Here is a 13,674-nt window from a genome sequence, read left to right as displayed (position 1 = left end):
CCTTATCATCCCCGTCCTGCTATACGGTGCAGAAGCATGGAATATGACAAAAGCGGATGAAAGCACCTTGGGGCACTTCGAGAGAAAAGTTCTTCGTGTGATCTACGGTCCCGTATGCATTGAAGGGAATTGGAGAAGAAGATGGAACGACGAGCTGTACGGGCTGTACAGCGACGTAGATTTAGCCAAAAGGGTAAAAGTCCAACCACTAAGATGGCTGGGTCACGTAGAGCACATGAACACCAATGCTCCGTCCCGGAAAGTCTTGGAATCCACACCCACAGGACTGCGCAGTAGAGGAAGACCGCGGATCAATTAGCGCGCACAAGTGCAAGATGACCTCACCCAACTTGGAGCTCGAAACTAGAGACATCTAGCTAGGGACCGAGCTAGATGGAGAAGTTTGTTGGGTGAGGCCCTAGTTCACATAGGACTGTACCGCCACCTTAAGTAAGTAAGTAAGAACCGCATCCTCGACAACAACAAAAAAAACTTCCGGGGCTCATGTCCTGGCCCTACTTCGACCAAATTTGCCTGATATACCTACGAAGACAAAGTAAATGTCAGGGATGCGCCTACATTGAGCTTTCTGAACCCTTCGTCGCTGTGTGCTCCCTCGGATTGCACTCCGTCGGGTTGCACTCCCTTCGCTCAAAATTAGTTGCACTGGATTAGGAAAAGTTAGAAATCGCACGAGGGGTGCTAAATGAATTGAAGGAACTGCGTGTTCTGAAATAAAAAAAGTTGGACTTTGATATACTGAAGTACAACGAAGAAAAATAAAAAATAGGAATTGAAACATCCAAATATTTCAATCGTCGAAATCGGCCTTTAAGAAAGCCAAAAGTTTGCTCCATGGTTATTCTGGCACTGCTTAGGCGTGTATTGAGATTGATTTGTTTTTCGAGAAGGTGTCCGTTGTCACGGAAGGGAATCATTAGGTTTTCACCTAGGGTAGGCAGCATCTCCTACAAGATGGTAGTCGACAGGCAACAATTGAGTCAATCGATCAGAGAGAGAACTATTTCTAAAATTTTGTCCAGCTTTGTATTGAAGTTTTGCATTCACTAATCTAGTTGAACTTCGACTACGTAGCCACTAGCTTTGTGAATGCGACCTGATAATTAATTAACTGATAATTAAGTAACTGAAGTTTTTACATTGAACAGAGACGGTTAACTTAAAACAGCCATTTCAACAGTTGGAATACACCGTGCGTACGCTTACCTATCAATTTTCTAAGTGATTCTTCGGATTTCAACTGAAAATCAACTCTGAGTCGATTTTCAAGCACCTTATCAAGATAAAAATGAGTCCGGAATGTCAATTGTTCATAAATCGTAGAGGTACAGTCAGTAAAACCAAATAAAATTATTTTATTGGCAATTTTGTCTCCACATCATTGTGAAGCAGTCTTTTTATTAAGATCACAAAAAAATAATTTACATAAATATTCTTTCTACAAATTGTTTCTCTTTCCAAACATCAACACTTTGGAATAAACATTCTTGCAACCCGAACGGTCTGCGTCAATCAATTTTGCCACTTCCTCAAAGTCTCCACCTTCAAGAGTCAGATTCAAATTTCTGACTTCATGTCGTATACATTCTCTTACATCATTCGAATCGAATTTTCGAAATTCCACAATTCTTACATCTTCTAATGATTGTTCCAGTGATTGGAGAGTGTCATTATAGCTTTGCTTTTGCTCCTCTGTGTATGTCACGACATTGAACACATAAACGACTGCAAGGTTCACAGAGCCCTGCTCGCTCAGCATCTTATTGTATTCCCGAATGAAATCCACATCTCTTGGATGCAGGTTGTCAATTACAATCAAATTCCTTCCACATTCGGAGAGATGATTCCTTAATGTTTGAGCTTGTTGCTTGTTGTCTTCGATGCTGAAGGTAGACCAGTAATGAGTTTGGACGTTCTCTTGCCAGGGGAAATTTGCCATTAGTTCTTGGGCAAAGAGGCTCTTTCCGATTCCTGAAGCACCAGCAATTCCAATGGCAACAAATTTACTTTCATTTCGAAACTGCAATTCTATGGCGGACAGAGCAGTTTCCTGATTCAGTACTTTGGCTCCGATTTTGGAGAATAGTGTCGTCGAGTCAAGGCCGGGCAGGCAATAGTCTTTCTTCCCGTGGACAATGAGGTTATATTGGCTTCGATAGGTGGTCAGAAAATCTCCCCATAACATTGAAGTACTGATTTTACTAAAATATGCAGCTGCCAAGAAACCAATGAACAAAATGGAACCTATGAGGAGAGATAGTTTCAGTGAATTTGTGTTCTCTGGTTCGGCGGATTTTTGGGCGATAAGAGATCGTAGTTTTCTTCGTCGTTTAGCCATTTGCTATACGAAAAGAAAAACATATACTTTCAATTCAGAATTTGATTGATTTATTTTCTACTTACCTTTGGATGAAACTTAGGGATTTGATATGAAATTAATATAAAAAATATATATTACTGAGATCGGAAAGAAATTTGATATCACAATTAATTGCGGTTTCTCATTTTGAAAAATTAAAGTTAGATTAATCTCTCATTCGCCGTTGGTCGCTGAATTAGTGAATTTTGAAGCCTTAGCTGAGTTATGTATTTTTGTTGTTCTTGTGCGGCTGTCATAATGGATATGAAATGTCAAATGTGCCAATTGGATCAGTATTGCCATATTCAATTTATGAAATACCAGAATTTCCCTATATTTTTACTAAACAAAATGTACGTTATTTCGAAAAACTAATAAGTTTTTATAAGGAATTTTCTAATAAGATTTTTAATTTTCACTTGTCCAGGACCCATGTTCTGTAACTCACACATCGAGTGAGTTTTCGCATAAAAACGGTGCGAATCAGAACAAAAACACTGCGGAATGATACAAAATTCTGTTTCTCACACGCAACTGTCTCTGTAACTTTTGTTCACTCGATCACGAACAAAATGGACACAATTATTGGCAGTATTGGAAAAATGTGAAAAAATTGTATCTGTAAGTCTGAAATCGATACAATCTTTCGATTTTTCTGTCAAAATCATTCGACCACTCTGAACAAGGCAATAATAAAAATCAAATATGACGGAAAATAAACAAAAGGTAAATAACTTATTTTGTATGTTGTTTGATCAGGAAAAGTATTATTTTTATGCGTAGAAAATTCAAAGGATTTCAAAAGATCAAAAGGAAAAATTAGTAGATTATATGGCAACACATTTAGAGTTTGCGAGAGGTCAATTCGGTGGACCAAATTCAGATATTAAAAACAAAGATGATTATTAAACCTTGTCGATAATTTTAAATGCCATGGGAGGTAGCAGCAAAACAACCGACCAGTGGAAAAAGGTAAGACAAAAAAATAAAAACCTAAAATTTAAACGTCTTTAAAATTTAATTTTTAAAATATTATTTTGTTTTTATAAAAATTGTTTTATATGAAATTTTTTTTAAATATTTGTTCAAATTGAAAATTGTTTTTTAAATTCAGCATAGCACGAAATATGTAACTCAGAAGCGTTTTATTAATCAAAATAAGGCAAATGGTTTTCCAATGACATCGTTTTGTTATTAAGATTACATGACTAAATTTTGTTCCTTTTATTGTTGGATAGATCTTAAGGCTGCTGTCAAAAGACAAGCGGCATTTTTTAAATAAAACTGGCGGTGGGAGTTCAACAGATAATCCTCGAGACTTAAATAGTTTCGAGGAACAAATTTGGTCAATTATGGGCATCGATGCAGTAGATGGTTATGCAGTCACACGAGAATCGGGTGTTCCAGCTACTGGCGTGAGTTTGTTTTAAATTTTTTTTTTATGTTTTCCTCAATCGTTTTATTTTTTAACAGAAAGAATTACTGATAATTGAATTTCTCGAGGATATATCAGATGTTCTCCCACCAGCCAAAAGACAAAAAAGAGCCAAATATGGAAGGAAAAAGAGAATCTTTGTCTTCATATAAAAGTGCTTTTTTTGAGGCAAAAGAAATAGATGAAAAGTTAAAAGCACGAATCGGGGCATTAGAAGTACAAAGCGGACAGATCATAAAAAAGTTAGATCTATTGATAAGCGCTTTTGGACTCGAAGTCAATAATTAATAATGTATTTAGTTTTTTTTTTAAACTCAAGATGTGATTTTTTTTTTTTTTAGTTTGTTTCATGTGTTTATTGAGTTAAGTTTTTTTTATTATTGTTTATGTTTTTAATGAAGTATGTTTTTTTTTTAAATCAGCAATTTATTGCATTTCGTATTCTTTCAGCTTCCGGTGCTTGTTCGTGTCTAGGTTTTTTAAGGATTCACGGTCTCCTTCTACATCTTCTATTAATAAAGTTTCGTTATCGTTCAATAAGCCGTAAGCTATGCGGAAATTATGCTTTTTTATGACATCGTTTTCATCTACTGATGGAAATTAAGTAAAATAACAGATATTTTTTTAATGAGCGAGAGACCATCGTTCTGCTGATAGTTACTGAAAAATCTTGTCCAATATCCCTTTGAAAGGACCCAGTTGCAAAAAATGCAGAGCAGCACACATTGGGATTGGCTTAGGAATAAAGGTGTTTCGAACCCCTGTTTTCATATAGGGACTTAATTCCTCTAACAAAACATTTGCTGTGGCTTTCATGAGGCGGTAAAGTTCACGAAATCTTTCTCCAGGCATTTCAAACGCATTAGTGGTATCTCACAAACGACATCTGTGAATGCGCATCATATTTCTATTGTCACTTTGTTCACTTATTACAAGCAAACTGTACATTTTACTCGTTTTAAAAAATTTAATTACTGCAAAATAAAAAACTGGAACACTTCAACCTTTTCAATATGAAACAAAAAATAATTTTTAGTTAAATGTGAAATAAATTGAAGCTGTCAGTTTAAGGGAAATGTAAACATTTCTTCCATTGGAAACTGGAAACTATTTTTTTCTCACAGCGATGGTTTTGCATCATGTTCTGATCGAGTCTCTACTAACCTTTTAAGGAGTCCTGTGCTGCCTGCAATAAGCATTGAAAACCAGTTGCAACATTGCCTTGCAGCCATCAGAGATGCCGCCTCTGAAGTGCTAGGTTTCGCACGGCCACCACAGCAAAACCCCTGGTTTGACGACGAATGCCGGCAAGCGCACGCAGCTAAACAAGAGGCATACAAAACGGCGCTGCACAAAAGGACTAGAGCTGCCCGCGAGCTCTATGAGCAGAAGAGGAGAGAGGAACACCGGCTTCTTAGACGGAAAAAAAGAGAGCATGAGAAGCGCGCGATCGAGGAGATAGAGGGATGTCACAACAGGAATGAGGTTCGTAAATTTTACCAAAAGGTAAAAAAAACCTCCCAAGGGTATCAGCCACGAACCGAAGCCTGTAAAGACGATCAAGGGAACATCGTAGTAGAACCACAGTCGATGCTGAGAATATGGAAAGATCACTTCTCCAAATTATTTAACGGCGATGACTAACCGAATTCCGCTGTAAGGGAGATAGAACCACTCAACCTCTGCGACGCAGATCAACAATTCCGCCTACCCGACCTTGACGAAGTGAAGATAGCTATATCTAAACTTAAGTCAAACAAAGCTGCTGGGGCTGACGGTATCGCTGCCGAACTATTCAAAGCAGCAGGCGATGACTTGGTACGGAGCATGCACCAACTCATCTGCAAAATATGGTCGAAAGAAAGCATGCCCGATGAGTGGAATCTCAGCATAGTATGCCCGATACATAAGAAAGGAGACCCTCTAAACTGCGCCAACTACAGAGGCATCAATCTCCTTAACATTGCGTATAAGATCGTAAGTGAACGTCTGAAGCCATTCGTCAACAACCTGATTGGTCATTATCAGTGTGGCTTCAGACCAGGAAAGTACACGATCGACCCAATATTCACGCTACCGCAGATCTTGGAAAAAACCCAGGGGATCCAAATCGATACCCACCATCTCTTTCAAGCTTTTAAGGCCGCGTATGACAGCATCCATAGGAAAGAGTTCTACAGAGCAATGTCTAGTTTTGGCATCAATGTCAAATTTATCCGTTTGTACAGAATGACGATGGAGAATGCACGCTGCTCTATCAAGGTCGGTAAAGATCTTACCAATGCATTTGATGTCAAAAAAGGTTTTAGACAAGGCGATGCACTGTCATGCGACTTCTTCATCATCGTTCTGAAAAGAATTGTGCAAAACTCAACCGTCAACACTAGAGGCACAATCTTCCAAAGGTCCATCCAATTACTCGGATATGCAGATGATATCGACATAATTGGAAGATTAAAGCGTAATGTTAGTGGAGCGTTTTTGAGCATTGCGACGGAAGCGACGAAGATGGGTTTAGTGGTCAATGAGGGCAAGACCAAGTATATGCTGTCATCAAAAAAGGACACTGAACAACGACATCTTGGACAAAACGTCACCATGGACAGCTATAAACACAGACAACGACACTAACACTGAAATCAGAGAAGAAAAGTCATCTCTCGAGCATCTAAAATCACCATCAAGGCCTGGACCCTGTCAAAGAAAGAGCGTCTTAGAATGCTTCGAGAGAAAAATTTTCATGTAATTTTTGGTCCCGTATTCATAGATGGAGAATGGAGGAGAAGATATAACGGCAAACTGTATAGGCTGTACAGCAACACTGACCTAGTTAACAGAATTAAAGTCCAACGGCTCAGATGGCTGGGTCATGTAGAGCGAATGGATATCAACGCTCCAGCCGGGAAGGTCTTCGAATCAAATCCCGAGCACAGAAGAGGAAGACCGCGACTCAGGTGGCGCACCCAGGTGGGGAGGACCTCAACCAACTTGGGGAGCAAAACTGGAGACAGCTAGCTAGGGACCCAGATCCGCCCCAGATTGTAGCACCACCTTAAGTAAGTAAGTAAGTTATAGACACAGTTAATTTTCCAATATAGAGAAACGATGATCATGAACTCCTTAGCTCAAAATTCAAAAAGGGTGAAAGGAAATGCAAAGCTAATGGCTAAACCACAACTAGGTTGAGCCTTACACAGATTCTTAAATAAAACAAACTCCATATCTAATATGTCAATGGAATTGCCATAAATTTAAGAAATATAAACTAAACAAATAGCAAGCTATTTTGGCAGCTGTCATTTTTGAAGCATTTATCATACTTCAAAATTTGATAAGTAAAAACTTCGCCATTACTAAAAATGGGAAGACATGAGACATTAACTCATTGAAATTTTTGAAATGCAGGAAAACACTGAAAAACTAGCAGTGACAACTCGAAAATCTAATCTACAATTGGATCGTTGGATCTTGATCCAAATTTTTGTAGAATAATCATCTTCAGTTGTCAGTCATGTATTTTCCATTAGAGGCTACGTTAGTAATCAGAAATATAACTTATCACTTCGATTAGCACAAGGCTAAATATCTTCAACCGTGACTGCATAATTCCTTTATTCTTGTATCTAATACATAACCAGGTGTTTGAAAAAACGAAAATTTCCCACTTTTATTGTGATTTTTAGAACATGCATAGTTTATTGCACCGGAGTGTTCTTAACTACTTGCGTTCTGGCATCACTTAAAACCAAAGTGACAGTTCCATAATTTAATTTTCCTCCTGTTTTGACTTTGATACAAAGTAAACAATCAAATTCATCAACTTGCAACATGGAAATGTAAAATTAATTTAATTTATTATTTTATAATCTTTTTTCATATTGTAATTCCTTATTCCAGAATCAATCCTTGTTTTTCTGTTCTATCGAATATGGAAGTCTTGGAAGCTCTCAAAAACATCAAAGACACAAAAAAGAAATACGGACTTCGTAATCTTGCGACGATTGCCTATGAGGTAAGATCCTTAGCTCAAATATAATTTTATAGTTTTTGATATTAATGACTTTCCATTTCAGACCCTACAATACCTCGAAGACTCACCTTGCAAAACCCAAACACGTGAATCAATTCTAGAATTCCTTAAAGAAGTTAAACCCTATAAACTAACAAGTAATGAATGTTTGATGATGATCAATGATCCTCCTCAGACTGCCCTTCATATTCAATTGGTAAGAAGTTGTTTGGATTGGAGAAACTAAACTAACGTGTAATAAAAATCCTTCCAGCTCGTTGAGGATAGTGAAGAGCGACTGAGTGAAGACCAAGTCAACGCTCTCCTCGAAATAGTCAAGAGAAACTTTCCACAAGTTCCCGAGCCAACAAACCCACAATAAAAATTAAAATACATTTCATACGCATAGAAATAGAAAATAACTAGTTTGTTTTTATTTGTGTTTCCAATTGAATACATGACATCGATAACCTATCGTTTTTGATCTCCCAAATCTTCGATGTAGTCCTCATCGATCTCGGGCCACTTTTCTGGAATTATGTCAAACAAATCGTCCTTGACGTCTCCTTGGATGACGATTTCGTCATCGCCGGTTACAGATGATCCGCAGGCGAATTTTGTTCCAAAGAACTTGGCAGCTACTTTGAGGTCGATTTCTAGGAAACAAAAATGAATTAAACTTCCTCCTGGACGGATGCAGATGTATAGGATATTTTACCGAATGTACTCAAGCCAGTGACAACTGTAACAGACTTCTTCTTGCCACGAGGTGCACGGGAAACACAGATCTTCTTGGTTAATTCTTCCTTCTTCTTGATTTTCATCAGACCCTTGCCACCACGTTTTTGACGTTTCTTGTCATCGTCGCCGGCATCACCGCTGGCAGCATCTTCCAGCTTAACACGCTCAAATTCAGTTGGAAGATTCTTCTCTAACCATTGTTTACATTTTTCATATTCTGGATAATATTCGCAATACTAAAAGAACACACAAATAATTGAGTTTTTAATTAATTTTACTTAATTTATGAAAAATAGTCGACGTTTACCTCAATGGGCATTGAACAATTGCCACAATAGGAAACTGTTAATGGATAAGTTACACCTTCGCGAGGACCCAATTGGAGGCGGGCAGCCATATCAACGACTTCAGTCATGTTTGGGGAATATGAAGATGTTTCTTTAATACACAATATCTAATTTTGATTCTTAAATTTAAGGGCAATAAATGTTTTACTGAGATTTGTGAAAATTCGTAGAATATGAACAGCTGTCACAGCTCTTATGTCAAAGAGGAGTTTTCTTATTGCACAGCTAAGAAAGTGGTTGAATATTTGTTTAATGGTAAGCATACAGTTTTATCTTAAGGGCAAAAACAGAAGGGCGCGTTCTTTTTTATCTGAAATCGTCTCATTTTAAAATGGAAGAAAAAGTGTACATATTCAAAAATTATTTAAAGTTGTATGAACTTTCAACTGTGGTGTGCTGGAAATTATATGATTTAAAATATCACAACTCCAGAATACACACATTTATTAATAATAAACACGAAAAGTTGTGCTAATTATGCTAAATTATTTGCGTTGTATTTAGTTTTAGTTTGATTTGGCAAACTTAAGTAATTTATATAACGGAATGCTCATTAAATGGTTTTAAGTTGGTAGTGCTGGCATTCGTTTATGGCTCCAAACTCAGCTGTCATATGAAGTATAGAAATGTTTGTTCAATATTTGACATTTGAACAATGAATGAACAAACAATGAGATGAAGTTATAGAGAACGGAAGCTTTAATGATGTCGTAAGAGCTGACATCAGCGTAATGCAAAATCAGTCAAACATATTTTCCATATTCGCAGCAACTATAAGAGTGGTACAAGTTTTTTTTTTTACTAAAATATGGCTTAACTTTCAAAAATTAATGATCCTATATTCTGCTTCGAAATGGTAATGTTTATAAAATTAGTTTCAAATAATTCTTTTAATTTATTATTATTAACATTTTACTGAAGAGGGAATTTCTGACCTATACATTATTTTGGACTGAAAATCAAAGACATGCAGAAATTGAGAAATGTTATTACTATGTTATGAGTGCGTTTCTTTTAAAAGAAAATCTGTCACAGTCCACTTAGAGTGAAGCAACCCACCTAAAATCGTTTCCACATTTCGAAGTTAATGCAATATAAATACAATGATTCTGGTTTGTGGACCAGTCAGAGGACAGTCATTGCTGTCATTGGTTTTGAACATTGAAACCATTGACTGGTAAGTATGACTTTCATTAAAAATATATTGTCGTATTGTCACTGGCCACCAATTTCCTGGTTGGAATATAGAATTTCCTAATTGGAATCAAGGATTTTCTCATTGAAATCAATCATTTGTGGTTAGAGCTGATGTAAACTGACAGGTAGGAATGCAGAAAGTGGAACGCTTTCAGTGGAATGTTTTTATTCCGAATCATGAAATCAAAAGGAGGCTGGGATGCGACCCACTCTGATAACTTCTCAACCCGTCTGTCTGTTTTTCTTGCTTATAAGTTTGTATTTTTTCATGTTGGGTTTTAAAGTTGTTAGTTGAATTATTTTTACAAAGTTTAAAATTACCAACAATATATAATATATAGATTTTTAGTGCAAAATTTTGTTTTTACCAAATTAGTAACATTTCTTAAATTTTTACAAATTAGATGAACGAAATTAATTTGAGAGATATCAAGAACTGAACATCAATTTTTAACAAATTTGCGTACTCGGAACGGACTCTTGGATTTTTATAAAAAAAAAACTACTGAATATCGAAAACAATATTTTCTGTGAAATGAAAAAGTTGGTACACAATATTTTAAATTTTTAAAAGCTTATTGAGTCGTAAGAAATTTTTACCAAGTTTTAGTATTGTTTTTTTTTTTTTTTTTGTTAGGTTTTTATTTTTTGTAAGAAAAAGTGCCCATTTTACTGAGTGTTTACAACAATATTTTTTAAAAGATAAAAGTAGTTTCAAGCCGATATCTCAAAGTTTTGAAAAGATATTTGAGTCGAAAATCAATTTTTTCCAACTTTGAGTAATGTTTTTTTTAAGTTTTTATTTTTTATAGAAAAAACTGTCAATTCGATTTTCTCAAAATTTTACCAGATGTTAAAAACTTTATTTTTCGGCACAAAATTGTTTTTGAGATGAAATCATTTTGTTATTCGTCAAATTTTCGAGGTTTCTTGAGAGACCTTTCTGCATTTTCCTGCCTTATAACTTTTTAACTTCCTATGGGAAGTTAAAAATCATCAGTTTAATAAAAAACAATTTCATCATTAAAATATCAAAAATGAATTAAAAGAAAAGTTTAGAAATCCAAAATTTTACGACTAAAATATGATTTCATCTCCAAAACAATTTTGTGCAACGATGAATAATGTTTTTGACGTCTGATAAAATTTTGAGAAAAATCGTATTGACAGTTTAAAAAAAAAATTAATAAAAGTTAGTAAAAATTGATTTTCGACTCAAATATCTTTTCAAAAATTTGATATAATAGCTTCTAACTAATTTTAGCTTATAAGAAATATTGTTTTCAACATTAGGACAAATTTTGAGGAAAATCAAATTGACAGTTAAAAAAAAAAAGATCCTAAAAAAAATGTATAAAAGTTGGTAAAAATTGATTTTAGACTCAAATATCTTTAAAACTACTTTTATTTTTTAAAAAAATATTGTGATTAACATTCAGTAAAATTTTGAAAAAATCGAATTGACAGTTTTTGTACAAACAATTAAAAACATAAAAAAAAATTGACAAAACTTGGTAAAAATTTACTTTCGACTCAAATAGCTTTTCAAAAATTTGAAATATTGGCTTCAAACTTATTTTATTTTACAGAAAATATTGTTTTCAATATTCAGTAATTTTTATATAAAAATCCAACAATCTGTTTTTTCATAAAAAATGGTACGCAAATTTGGTAAAAATTGATATGAGTACATATAGACAAACTTTTAAGCAAGAAAAATCGACAGACGTGATGGGAAGTTATCAGTGTGGGTCGCATCCCAGCTTTTTTTTTTTTTTTTGTAATATAAATCTACAGCTTTTTATTTTTATTTTGATTCCAATTATTTTTTTTAATCGGCCAATTATAGCAATCATTGGTTTTCAGTCATTGAAACTATTATTGGAATTTGTTTATCAGGTCGTTTATAGCGACCATTAAAAACTGACAGGTGGGAATGCAAAGAAAGAGGAACGATTTTGTTTCGAATCACGAAATGAAAAATCAGCTGTTTATTGAAAACGATTACGGGGCCGGTTATAGCTATCAGGAAAATCCACCAGTAAAATTTGAAATGTTTTACTGATGAGCGTTTATAGCAATAAGTAAGTTTACGTCATTAAATTAAATGTCACTTTGAGGCTCCGCGCCTCAAACAAATTTTTTTATGATTTGATCGGAACAGTAAAAAATTGGAACACCAACAGTAAAACGAAATGGAATTTGGTTTGGCTTTTGGCAGTCAGCTGTTCAGTAAAATGAAATTTCATTTCTAAAAAAATTAAAATGCATTTATAAATTAAATAAAATCTTAAATTCATTGTTTATTTTTGTAGAAAATACTTGAATATATGTATATATATATTGCATCAAACTTTTTCTAGAAATAAATCTGTAACATATTCAAATACGAAAAACAAAAAATTTACCGATTGACTTTACTATAACCGGCCCCTACGTCTACATTTAATTAACTTAAAAAAAGTTCTACATTGCATAAAATACTGTTTTTTGTAATACAAATCTACAACTTCTTATCTTCATTTTGATACCAAATATAACAAACGTGGCCTTCTTAATCATTTTTAAAGCTCGAACCAAAACGTTCAACGATTAAAACTAATAATGGATATAACTTAACAAAAGGAAGCCATGCATATTCTTTAAAATTGACTCTTCTTGATTTTTTTATAGCTTAAATATGTTTTTAAAGTGTTTAAGAAAAAGCAGCAACATAACTAAAGATCTGTCACTTTGACGCGAGTCTTGTCAAATAGATGACATTTGAAGAAGCTGAAAACCAGCAGGAATTTTGACGTAGAATATGCTATTTAAAAATATAACTAATAAAAAGTAGATCTTTGAACAATAGCAACGCTGAAGAATCTCATAATATTGAATTATAGTGGTTTCAAAAATAATATTCTTTGAATACAAAAAATATATAAAGATATACAAACAAAAGACCAACTTTTTCTTGTATGTCGCCTTTATTACTTAAAAATTTAATTGAATGCTAGTATTCAATTTAATGTATATATATAAATTAAATAATTTACTAAAATTATATTTATTATTAATACAATGTAAAATATTTTTAAAATTAAAAAAATATACAACACATTAACAATATAAAAATAATTAAATAAAACATTTTCTTTTGTTTTTTGCTTCTGTTTTCGAAAGTTACACTTATATTAATATTATAAATACGTCAAAAATATTCATAATCAAATTTAACATAAAGTTCATATGATTAATGACAGTTGTTTTTGTTTTTGTTAAGTTAGTTATTTTCATAGATTTTTCTACATGAATAAATTTTATTTATTTAAAAAAAAAGTATTTGTAAATAGAAGTAGTTGAAATATCTACTTTTTTAACTGATGACTTATTTTATGAACAAATAGTTTAATAAATAAAAACATACATATGCTTTTATATGCATGTAAAAAATGATGATGTCACGTTATTTTGTATGATTTTTTAAATGATTATACGTTAAGGGTTTTGTCTTTAATTTCAAAACGATCGTTTATGCGCACTGATAAACATAATGACTGCTAATGTCCAGAAATAGTTTTTT

The 13,674-nt window shown here is 33.9% G+C and overlaps 3 protein-coding genes across 3 annotated transcripts; 1 reads left to right on the top strand and 2 right to left on the bottom strand.

The window, feature by feature from the left end:
* Positions 1–1,373: 1,373 nt before the first annotated feature.
* Positions 1,374–2,623, bottom strand: LOC129945661 (uncharacterized). The gene is made up of 2 exons (XM_056055506.1): positions 2,425–2,623; positions 1,374–2,362 (listed from the first exon to the last, which is right to left on the bottom strand). Exon 2 carries the CDS (start codon positions 2,357–2,359, stop codon positions 1,460–1,462), a length of 900 nt encoding a protein of 299 aa, XP_055911481.1. The 5' UTR covers positions 2,360–2,362; positions 2,425–2,623; the 3' UTR covers positions 1,374–1,459.
* Positions 2,624–7,553: 4,930 nt separating this feature from the next.
* Positions 7,554–8,246, top strand: LOC129945795 (DNA-directed RNA polymerase III subunit RPC9). The gene is made up of 4 exons (XM_056055715.1): positions 7,554–7,651; positions 7,713–7,827; positions 7,889–8,041; positions 8,099–8,246. The coding sequence occupies exons 1-4, from the start codon at positions 7,644–7,646 to the stop codon at positions 8,204–8,206; spliced, it is 384 nt and encodes a 127-aa protein (XP_055911690.1). The 5' UTR covers positions 7,554–7,643; the 3' UTR covers positions 8,207–8,246.
* On the bottom strand, positions 8,237–9,099 carry LOC129945794 (density-regulated protein homolog). Its single transcript, XM_056055714.1, has 3 exons — positions 8,873–9,099; positions 8,543–8,801; positions 8,237–8,480 (listed from the first exon to the last, which is right to left on the bottom strand). The coding sequence occupies exons 1-3, from the start codon at positions 8,978–8,980 to the stop codon at positions 8,296–8,298; spliced, it is 552 nt and encodes a 183-aa protein (XP_055911689.1). The 5' UTR covers positions 8,981–9,099; the 3' UTR covers positions 8,237–8,295.
* Between the last annotated feature and the right edge of the window lie 4,575 nt (positions 9,100–13,674).

The sequence above is a fragment of the Eupeodes corollae genome, chromosome 2, assembly GCF_945859685.1.
Source record: "Eupeodes corollae chromosome 2, idEupCoro1.1, whole genome shotgun sequence".
In the NCBI taxonomy this organism is placed as follows: Eukaryota; Metazoa; Arthropoda; class Insecta; order Diptera; family Syrphidae; genus Eupeodes; species Eupeodes corollae.
This window is presented reverse-complemented; position numbering and strand designations above follow the sequence as displayed.